Here is an 11806-nt window from a genome sequence, read left to right as displayed (position 1 = left end):
AACACTAGTCAGAACAAGTGTGCAAGGATGTATTTGCTTTGGAAGTATAAAACACCTCTAACACTGGTTGTCTTACATGTGTGGATGTTGCTGCTTTATGTAAAACTATTAGTTTTCTTTTTTACATTTTATAATGGGGTGCCTCAAGATTGTGCATAATTTTAAAGGGTGCCTTGACCGAAAAAAAGGTTTGAGAAACTATTCAAGAAGATAAATGGTACTGTTTAATTGTAGTAAATTAAGTAGGAGGATTATTTATTGTGCTTGAGGGATTTTTTTTTTAAATTTGCTTACTCCTTCAAGAGCTAGTGACTCTTGGTGGAGTCCCTAAAAAATGTTTTCTGTCTCCAACAGTAGGAGGATATTTAGGTCTCACTCCTCCTTCATGTGGTATTGCAGATTTGTTAGTTTTTTTTCTGCCCCTCTACTGCGCAAGTCCAATAAAGATTTGATAACGGTCATGTCATAGGATTTGAATCCTTATCAGTGGATGGAAGGGTGTCTGTCTTGTTATTATTGTTATCTATTGGAGGTTTATAATGGGAAAATGTTATTTGCAATACTTTTCTAAAGTCATTAGTGTTTGGGCTCCGATGGCCTTCAAGAGATGAAACTCTCATAAATCTTAACAGTTCAATCATGGAAAGTTATAGAGTATTAATTGTACTCATTTTTGTAATTGTCTTTATGGTGAACTCTTAGATAAGAACCATTACCTTTATTAGATGTATCTGTTTATTTATCTTTTACCTTATGGTCCACACTATTTTTTTTTCTCTGTTTTTATTAACTTGACTGCTGTAAATCTGATCATCAAAATCTGTCCAATAATGAGAAGACATGGATGTTTTTTGTTTATTCAATTAAATACCTTGCTTGTTCAAAAGTATATGTCTATTTACATTTTTTGTTGATGAGGTAGTCTTCATTTTTCTGTAGATGTGATTTCAGCTCACATGACAATTTACCACCTGGCTCATTCAAATCAACTTTTGTCAAGTCAGGTGGTGCTTGCAGGGCCACCCATGGATTCAATTTCAGATTCAGCAGGAATTAGTGGAAAATGCAAGCTATGAATCAGCATTTTGTTAGTCTATTTATTCATCCACGCAATACAGACTAAAGATAACAATTAAACTTAGGTCTGCTTTAAAGCCAAACTCCAGGCAAACAACTAAACCTACAGATAATACACAGTACATAGCTGTTTTAGTTGCCAAAGGATTTGTATTTGTGACCATCCAGTTTGGAGATTCAGACAGGTCTGCTACCCAGCACAGTTGTGGCTGGCAGGGAAGGAGGTATGATTTTTCTTTGCTATAGTAAATTAACAATAACTGGTCTTGTGCCTCTCCCTGCCAATGGGCAGTGATGAAGAATTAGCAGACTGATTAACTTTTTTTCTCTGTCACTCAGCAATCTTCTCCTATTAGCAATGGAGTTCAAAATGTCCCAAAAATCAAACATGTCACAACATTTTTGTGGCAATGCACCACATGATGCATTGCAGGGGGTTGCAGGGCACTGCCACACATATATGTTGCCTTAAACCGACCATAGATAGATTGAAATTTGGCTGGTTTAGCAGAAACCAGCTGAATTTCAATCCATCTATGGGCAGGCTGATTGTACTGAAGTCGATCTATTGATCGATTTCGGTACAACCAACGTTGTGGGGTTTTTTGTGCGATCACTGACGGCAGCTACAGCCTCCCTACACTCCCCACAGGCAGAACACAGTAGTACTGCAGGAGGGATTCCCATATCAACACTGCCTATTTCTTTCCTTCTGTGGTTGAAGGAAAGAAAATTGCATAATGTATGGCTATCCTTAGTGTTACATGTGTTGTGGTAATGTGCGCGTACAGAAAACACAGTTTTCTGTAAACACTGGTCAACTCTCTTAAAAAATATACGTTAGGGATCATTCACTTGTGGTTGGGGGAGGAAAGTTGTAAAAATAGGTGGCTAAGGCGCGTTGGACTGATCCTCACCCCTCAAGCTGCAAAGGAAGCCTGGAAAGGGATTTACACATCCTGTGGCTCCAGCTAAAAAACTGCCCACCTAATGCGAACCATTCAGGTGAATGGGACCATGCCACAACCGTTCTGCAACCATATGTAATGCATGTGGTTGTAGTGCAGTAGTGTGGCATTTACAGGGTTAAAACAGGTGTTGAGATGGTGCTCCAATGATAGTCACATATCTATATTTAGCTTAAATGCTAAACCTTTTAAAAAATTTGGGATAGAGTGGGAAAGAGTAGGACCCTTAATTTGTATTGCTGTCTGTGTCCCCGCTTTGGAGATTCACCCTTCTTGCTCCGTTGACCAGTGTTACTGAGACAGAAGGTAAGAGGAAAACAAAAATTATAGATCTGTCATCAAATCAAAATTTGTATGGAAATCTTCCAATGGGGAAAAATGTTCTGGTGGCAGCTGCCTAAGATGGGAATTGTTCTCCCTTTTGGGAGATTTTCTCACATGTTCTGTTGCATCTCAGGGACAGGAAAAGAAATTTCCCCAATATAAAATGGATAGCAAAAATAGCCCTACTCTCTATCCAAAAGGAAAAAAAACATTTTGGCTGTACATACACATTAAGGCTTCATGCACACTAGCTTTTGTTTAAGCTCCTAGAAGATATTATGAGCATTTTTTCTGCTCCTAGAAGCTAATAGGGTTATCCTATGTGTCCATTCACACAATTTTATGCTAGAAGTGTTTTTCAAGCTTCAGAGTTTAGGAGCAGAAAAAAAATGTTTTTGTAGAGTTTCTGGGAGTGTTTTCCCAACAGAAAAACCACTGAATGCTCCTAAACACTCCTAAACGCATCTAAAAACTTCTTTATAAGTGTTTTTTTTCTTCTTTGTGTACAATGCTAATAAAATGCTAATGTTCCTAAATGCTCCTAAGGGCTTCTAAACGTTACTAAAACACTAATACAAGCTGGCACAAAAATGTTATTATCAGTGTTTTTCATTCTAGCATTTTTGAGTTGATAAAAAACACTTGTGTGCATGGAGCCTCAAGTATTTCTAAAGCCAAAATGTTTCTTTTAGTTTTAGGCTTAGAAGGTGTTGAAACCCCTGTTAGGTTCTTATTACAGTCTGTGTTCCCTACTAGGAAGATTCACCCTTTCAATATATCTTGGTGACCATTTAAGCCGGGACAGAAAATAAAAGGAAATCTAAAGTTTTACAGTTATCACCTGAAGGGCAGGTGAAGGGAAACCTTTTGATAGGAACACCCGTTCTAGTGTCAGACATTTAAGAAAAGATTTTCCCCTCATTCTAAATGAAATTTCTTTTACGTACTGTTGTGTCTCTGGAACAGCATTCCATTCCTTACTCTATCCAAAAAATGTTGGCTTTCGATTTGCTTTAATTACAAGCAGCTCCAAAGTTACAAACATTCGACTTACGTAAGATTTGTACTTACAAACGGATGGCAGCGTGACGTCACTTCCGGTCACTTGTGCTCTACGCTGGTCCTGGAAACAGCTGGGCGGCCATCTTGCTCCCCACCGCACGCTGCCACCTACTGTCTGGTGGAACTGTCAGCAATCCCACCTTACTGCATGACCAACAGCGGCTGTAACTTGTGGAACTGGTGAGATACAGTTAATTATAACAATCCCGGTGACATCTGCTATGTCCCCCGGGCTGGAAGAACTTGTGCATTATGGGCAGTGTCTGAGGCCGTTACTCTGTGCCCACTACTATTAGGAGTATGCCCTAGCTTCCACCTGTAACTTACTGTACTATTTGTAGTTGTCCAATAAGGTATTTTTGTTTAGTTTTGGCTAGTACAATGTGGGGTTAGAGCCACTGTGAGGTTTTTACTGCTGTCTGCATCCTCATTAGAAAGATTTAATCTCACTTCCTGTCCCTGAGACAACAGGAAATGAGAGGAAATCTACCCCTAGATAGGGAAATTTACTCCTGTATGAGTTATCATGGAAAAAAGGTGTCTCCACTCAATCTTTATTACCAATCCTTGTTTCCATTACAACCCAAAATTTTCAAATCCCACTGTCACAGGGACAAAAAGTGAGGTGAAATCTTCTTAATACGGGCACCAACTGCAAAACAAACATTAACCCTTTCCTATGCTATCCAAAACTTTAAAAGAATGTTTTAGCTGGTGTTACACTTGAGAAATGTACCTGTTCCAACCTACATACAAACTCAACTTGAGAACAAATCTACAGAACATATCTTGTTTGTAACCCAGGGACTGCCTATATACTGTACTAACAGAATGCTATCCTCACAGAAGTTAATAGCTCTTCCCTCCCCCTCTCCAGTCATGAAGAAGACAAGCAAGGAAATCTCCCTCCTCCTTTTACACCCAACCAGCCATGGGAGTCAGACCCATCACTGATGCCAGAAGCATGTGAGTAAAGACTAGGGTCCAGGTGCAAAGACTTTCCGAAGGAGTCACAGAAATATGTTAGAACCTGTTAAATGATTAAACCTCCCAACACTTACTTAAAAACAATAACTTCTGGGAAGATGTACCCTTAAGATGAAGTTGAATTTTCTGTTCAGTGTTAAGACTGTACTGGTAAATACTTATAGACTAATAGGCTTACGGGATTTTCCAGCTACAGTCCATTTCAATTATGCTGGTACATACAAACATCTACAGGCTTTACTATGCATATTAGTAAGTTAATGAATACAGATACAAAGCAAGATAAAGAAAAGTTCCAGGTATACCCATACTGTAAAAATATGGTGAATAGTTGTTGCCTCCAATTTAATGTAGTTACTGAGAGGAGGCTAGGATATAGACAGAGAGCATCTGGCGGAAATTAAAGACATGACTAAATCTGCTCAGGGCTGAAATCTCCCTTCATTAAAAAGATATAGGTATCACTAAGCCCTTTACCCAGGCACTTCTGAAAGGTGTAGAAGAAGGGGCTGGATTTTCAATCTCTGATGTAATAAGTCACTTAAGAGTCCATAAAAGGAGGATCAGGAAATCTTGACATCTCTACTTCAGTTAAGCCCAGCAGAAGCAAAAGAGTTTGAAGATATTTATTTTCTTATTGCAGCCACTGGTGAGACATAGAGTAAGGTGTCACAACAAGCATGGGGAACACCAAAAGTGGAGCCCTTTCAAAAGAGATCCTTGAAGACCTGAAACTGAATACAAAGTATTCAGAGGACGAGCTTTGCAACTGGTATGAGAGTTTTAAGAAACAATGTCCAGATGGCAAGATAACACGCCCAGACTTTGAGAAGATCTACGCGAATTTCTTCCCCAATTCAGACCCGCAGACATATGCCAGGCATGTCTTCCGTAGCTTCGATACAAATGATGATGGCACACTGGACTTCCGAGAGTACATCATTGCACTTCATCTCACTTCTTCAGGGAAAACCAACCTTAAGTTAGAATGGGCATTTTCATTGTTTGATGTGGACAGGAACGGTGAAGTCAGCAAAGTTGAAGTACTTGAGATTATCTCAGTAAGTACAGTGTGGTATTTAGCATTTTACTAAAGAATCCAACATGTAAAATAAACTGATGTTTATAGGAAATAAAACCCACAAACAATTATTATAATAATAATATAATCAATAGAATAAAATGGTGGTCGTTGCAACTTTTTATGTTGCATTATATTTGTGCAACTGTTTATTATTCACATATTTTCAGTAAAACTGTTCTAATATGATTTTAATGCACATAAATATGATACCCAATTTTGGTCAAATTTAAAAGATGGAGTTGCATTGTGTAAATAGACACTAAAACATTTCAAGTCTTAAAATTATATGAAAATGCAAAAAACTATAGTACCCCCAGTTGTTTGTAGACAATGGGATTGAGTTACTAAAACCAGAGCGTGCAAAATCTGGTGCAGCTCTGCATAGAAACCAATCAGCTTCCAGGTTTTTTTTTTGTCAACGTTTAATTAAACAAGTTAAAGTTAGAAGTTGATTGTCTACCATGAACAACTGCACCAGAGTTTGCACTCTCCAGCACCCCAGTGTTTCTAAAGCCTCTACAAGTCATCAATTTAAAGTTAAAAGTAATAATAACCCCAGAATTATTGCAGTCACTCCAGCGTTAGCAGTGATTTCTGCCTATACACTGGTTTACATTCTTATGTGTGTGCAGGGTGATGGGGTTGCTGTTGAATTTTTTTGTTTGTTTAATTTATATATTTTAGTAATAATTAAAATTTTGTACACTTTTATTTTACATTTAACTTTATTGCTATTACAAGGGGGATAACAAGCCCCCTATGTAAGAACATTGGCAGCTGACAGGTTCTTTTTTATGAAGACATCTGGGGGTTTATTTACTAAAGCTGGAGAGTCCAAAATCAGACTCCCTTCTGCATAGAAACCAATCAGCTTCTAACCTCGGCTTGTTCAATGAAGCTTTGGCAATGAAACCTGGAAGTTGATTGGTTTCTATGCAGAAGGGAGTCTGATTTTGGACTCTCCAGCTTTAGTAAATAAACCCCCAGGGGTCTATTACGCCTCTATTGTCTACCCCTGCTTCCACTGCAGCTGATAAAGCACTGACTGTGCTTGATCGGCTGGGCACCCAGCATCTCAGCAGGGATTGTGACAGCTGTGAACCCGGAAAGGCTCAGAGCTGAGCGTTTCCATGTTCGTTCATTGTAAAGCAGATCGGAGAACTGCATTGCTGCACATCACAGCATGGTACAGCCGCCCGGATTGCTTTTACATGGAAGCCGAGCACCAGCGACATAGTTACATAGTTAGTCTGGCTGAAAAAAGACAAAAGTCCATTCAGTTCAACCATAAAAAAAAAAAAAGTTCTAATCCTATACCCACAGTTGATCCAGAGGAAGGCAAAAAAACCTAGCAAAGCATAATCCAATTTGCTCCTGTTGGGAAAAAAAATTCCTTCCTGATCCCCGAGAGGCAATCGGATATTCCCTGGATCAACTTTACCTATAAATGTTATATTCTGTGTATCTAAGAAAGAATCCAGGCCTTTTTTGAAGCAATCCACTGAGCTGGCCAGAACCAGCTCTTGAGGGAGTCTATTCCGCATTTTCACAGCTCTGACTGTGAAGAAACCTTTCCGTGTTTGGAGATTAAATTTCTTTTCCTCCAGACATAAAGAGTGCCCCCTTGTCCTCGGTGATGACCTCAGGGTGAATAACTCTACACCGAGTTCACTATATGAACCACTGATGTATTTATACATGTCTCCTTAATCTCCTCTTCTCTAAAACAAAGGATACAAAGCTCATGCACTGCAAGTGGTTAAAAATGAGTATACTTCTTTATAAGGTACTACAGCCCAAGGAATAGAACAGGGGTTCTTAATTGGTTGTATCCATAGACCTTAATCTCTGAATAGCTAAAATAAATGAAATAGAATTCTTTGCATGAATGCATCCAAAATCAAAGTGGAGAAATTGAATTGTCTGATGACTTGTGAGTAACAGTGTCATTGTCTGTATCTGTACCTCTTTGATTCGTCAAAAACAGCAAATATTTCATTATTTGGAGCTAACTTCTGTATGTGTGATTTATCATTTTTTTTATAAATATTTATGATAAAATCCTTTATAAATTTCTTTAAGCTGTTCTGCTCTTAGCTATCCACATGCAAAGTAAAACTAAGCTATTGACATATATTGCAGTTCTTCACCCTTTTTGAAAAAAAATAAAGTCAACAGCTACAGGATTTGTAGCTGCTGACTTTATTTTTTTAATAAAAATACGCTCACCAGTCCAGGGGTCCAGCGCTGTCCTCACCCAAACCAATTCTTCCCCCGTCTTTGGATCCTGGTATGTTTAATGTGGGTAGCAGACTATGATTCCTTGCAGCTTCACACCTGGCTGCCCACTGCACATGCGTGAGCTGTGCTGCACTTTGTGAATGGTCCCTCAGCTTTTTGGGACCTGTGAAGTGTCCCAGAAGAATGTGGGAGGGGGGAGGAGGAAAACGTCCCGTGGATTGCTACAGCGATCCGACCGGAAGTGAGAATGGGTACCTGTAAAAATCAGGTACCCACTCCCCCCTCCCCAAAAAAAAATGCCAAAAGTAGAAGAGGAGGGGGAACAAGGGCATAAAGCAGAACTTTCTGCTTTAAGTCAAACTGTTGATGACAGTGAAAAGAGGGCATTGGGAAATTTTGGGCAATTAATTAGCGCCCGTTGACACTGGTGTGCTTAAAAATGTGGTATGTGTTTTGTTGTCTTTTTCATGTATGGCATTCAAATTTAATACATGCATTTTATATGCATTTTGCATAAATCTTCATCCCTGATTGTCTGAGAAAAAATTTTACATATGACTAAAAAGACACTACATTTTTGGTGTGTTTCCATTGACTTGGAAGGTGTGTTTGGTGAGTTCTTGAAACTGGGCAACAAAGATGCAACATTCAGAACCTTTTAAAATGCAGCGCAGTGATGTGAACAGTTACAAAGGATTTAAAGGGGACAATTTGTTCATGTGCTTTTACTGCACTTGAAAGGTGCAAAAGCACACTACTGTGAACAGGGCCTTAAAGTCTGTAATCATAACAAGGGTAAAGCATCTGAGTACCACAAACCAAAAACACTATTTTACTAATTTTTAATATTCAAAGCAAACTCACCCATCCATCTATGTCTCCATGTTTTATTTTGCAGAGAAATCAATTTCAAAAACCCCCCCAGCATTTCCAGCTGTGGCCATCTTGAGTAAGGGCAGATGATTTATGTAGCATTTGCTTCCTGGAATCCATCTGCTTTTAGCTCAGGCATGCAAGCAGAAGGACGTGCTTAGCTTACCTCTCCTCCCCTCCTGAAGACTCCTGGAATGTATGACATATTTGCCTATGCCTGGAAACCAGGAAGAAACTTAAGAAAATGTAACATGTAGATATAATATACTTTCCTATCTATTTACTAATTCTAGCAGCATAAGGATTAGAAATAGTCAATGTTGATTGACAGTGAAGTTCAACTTTAAGAATTCAGATAGAATTAGCCATGCTAGGCCAACAAGATCAGGCTCAAACTAGAATGCGGTGCAGTTGTGATCTGCAGCGAATGTCAAAGTTGATGACACCCCAAACGCAGATTGCAAACGCAGTGCATCTGCCTGCACCGGAGTGCATATTACAAAAGTACCATGTAGTCCAGTTGCAGTGCATTTCCAAAAGTAATGCATGCAGTACTTTAGGTGCAATGCAGTGCAATCTGAACCCATTCAAAATGAATGGGCGCAAATCACACTGTACTGAATCGCAAATGTGAATAACACAAGAATGCACAGCACGTTCTATGCTATTCATAGTATTCAAAGGATTAAGCCTGGGCTCACACTGATCCGGTGCGGAATTCGCAGCGGTTTCTGTGCGAATTCCGAACCGCATCACAGTCGCACCCTGTTCATGCGAACCGCTGCGGGTGTGTATGTTAAGTTAACAACACCCCAAAATTGGTTTGCAAAACGCGGTGCGATGTACAGAATCGGATTGCGTAGGTGTGAATACCCATGCAATCTGATTCTAGTGCGGACCTTTTATGGGTCCTGCATCTTTTAGTGCGGATGTGGTGCAATTTGAGCCATACAAAATGTATGGCTCAAATCGCACCGCACAGAATTTGCATGTGATTTGTACAGAAAAGCGGTGTGGTTCCTGTGCGAATCAAATGTGATATGCCGCAACGCATCAGCGTAGCCTCCCTGGCGGTATTCCCGAGTGTAGCTCGGGGTAATGTTTCAGTACCACAAGCGGTAACCCCGAGCTACACTCGGGCTTACCATGCGGCGCTGCTCCACGATCCCTCGATCACTTAACTTGTCCTGCGCTCCCGCGATGTCCCTCCTGCAGTGTCCCCGGCAATGTAATCCGGCGGATGCCAGCATCTGTCATCTGGGTTCCATCCCCTGCGAGCGTCGGGACGTACGGGGGACGGAACGGCGGGAAATTTGAAAATGACAAAAAGTGACATTCACTAAAATCACATAGTAAAACATTACTGTATAAAGCCATTTCAAATACATTTTGTCCCGAGTGCTTTGTCCTGTGCCCTGCCTGCATTTTTACTGTTCTTTCTGCCTTGAAACTGAGAAATGTCCATGGCGTCCAAAAAGTGTCCCTTTAGGTCAAAATCGGTTTTAGATCAGCTAGAGAACAGCGATAGTAAATCAGAACCACTTGCAGAATTGAGTGATAATGATTGGTGGGGAAATTCGTCGTCAGACACTGAAAACGATTTTGCGACTTTTGCTCAGTGATGTGCGAACTTGGTGCTATTTTTCAAATTTCAGTGTTTTTGGTTTGATTATATTGTTGAATTAAATTTATTATTATTATTATATTATTTTTTATGATTATTTATTAAATTATAAGTTATGATTTCGTGTTTCAAGTTTTATCATACCCGGAATGTTTACTAGACTCTTGTTTGGACAGATTTCAGTGAGTTATTCCTAAAAATGACAGGCCAACAATAAAAAAAATACATATTTCCATGCAAAAAAAGTACCGCTTTGAGCACAGAAATATGGACATAATCAGACCTCTAGGGAGGTTAAAGTATAAATATCCATCACCTGTAGCATCTGACAGCTGTATTGTTTGATAAAACATCGGGGACAATTTATAATGTCTGATTACAATAAATTATTACTTTCTGTTGTTAGGACTGATCTAAATCAATGGAAAGTTAAGTCTTTTGGATTGTTCTGGGTTCGTGCTCTGTTTTCATAAATAGCCCCACTGGATTTTAAGCTGATAATGGTTTTATTGGACTAATTAGCGTTAAATTCAAATCAATGAGTAATAATGAATGTACTCAAGGACACTGACATGTGAAAACTAATTAGTGAAAGTTATTCACCTAACTTAATACTTAACAATACTTTACAGCCCAAGCTATTCAGATCTGTAGTCCTGCCTGCTTTCTAAGGAGTTAACATCAAGTCCCAGACAGTCTGAGAGTATGTGAATATGAATAGGCAATTGTAAATGGGGTGTAGGCCTTTTCCTGTGCAAGTACAATCATTTGCAATCCAGTGGTCTATTTCCTAAAACATAAGCATTTAGGCATGTGTTTGCAAGGATATGTATCGTAATCTGATTGCACACAGTTGGGAAAAAAAAACAATTTACAGTACACAGCTTTCAAGAATAAAACAAACTTTAACTGTGAAGTTTTTAGAAAAAAGTAATTCCCATAATCCAGACCCCCGCTGATTATAATATGGCTATAATCTCTTTTTGGGTTCCATAGACTTCAATGCAGAAACAATTGAGTACTGACGTGATACTTTTTTTATTTGCACTAACATACAATTTTGAGGATAAGCTTATGGGGTATTTCCCCTTCTTCAAGGCCCAAGCAGTACTATCTTCAATGGAAACGCTGCAGAAAAGCATGTATTGTGTTTGTGCTGAATTTTTGATGCGTTTTAAATCTGCCTAGCAACAAGAAAAATAAAATTAAAATTAAAAAAAACACAAAACGCATAAAAAAATGCATCAAAATTGCAAAAATGCACAAAATGCAATGCAGAAATGGCTCAAACACAACCTGTATAAGTGTGAACCTAGCCTTAGTCTTTAGGCTAGAAGCTGATTGGCTTTCTAGAGAAATACATTTTCTGTAGATCCAGTGTTAAAGTGGTTGTAAACCCTTACATATACCCAGTGAAGTGACTGACCTCAGGTGATATACAGAGATTAAACAAATCCTCCTACATAAGTTGTACCTGTTTATCTACAGCTGTCTTTCCCCTACATCTATTCAATTGCAGAATTTACACAGGATCTCTCAGCTCTGAAAAGCAGGGGGCGAGGATCT

General features: G+C 39.1%; 1 protein-coding gene across 1 annotated transcript in view; it reads left to right on the top strand.

Moving 5' to 3' along the window:
- Positions 1 to 5015: 5015 nt before the first annotated feature.
- LOC149461287 (visinin-like) overlaps positions 5016 to 11806 on the top strand; it is a 44653-nt gene continuing 37862 nt past the window's right edge. Inside the window, exon 1 of the mRNA XM_089678639.1 lies at positions 5016 to 5479. Coding sequence (XP_089534765.1) covers positions 5099 to 5479 — 381 coding nt within the window. The 5' untranslated portion in view covers positions 5016 to 5098. The remainder of the gene's footprint in view (positions 5480 to 11806) is intronic.

Source organism: Staurois parvus, unplaced genomic scaffold (assembly GCF_062004578.1).
Source record: "Staurois parvus isolate SC_StPar_1 unplaced genomic scaffold, SC_StPar_1.0 ptg000207l, whole genome shotgun sequence".
NCBI lineage: Eukaryota > Metazoa > Chordata > Amphibia > Anura > Ranidae > Staurois > Staurois parvus.
Note: the sequence above shows the minus strand (reverse complement) of the source record. Positions and strands in the feature narration are given on the sequence as shown.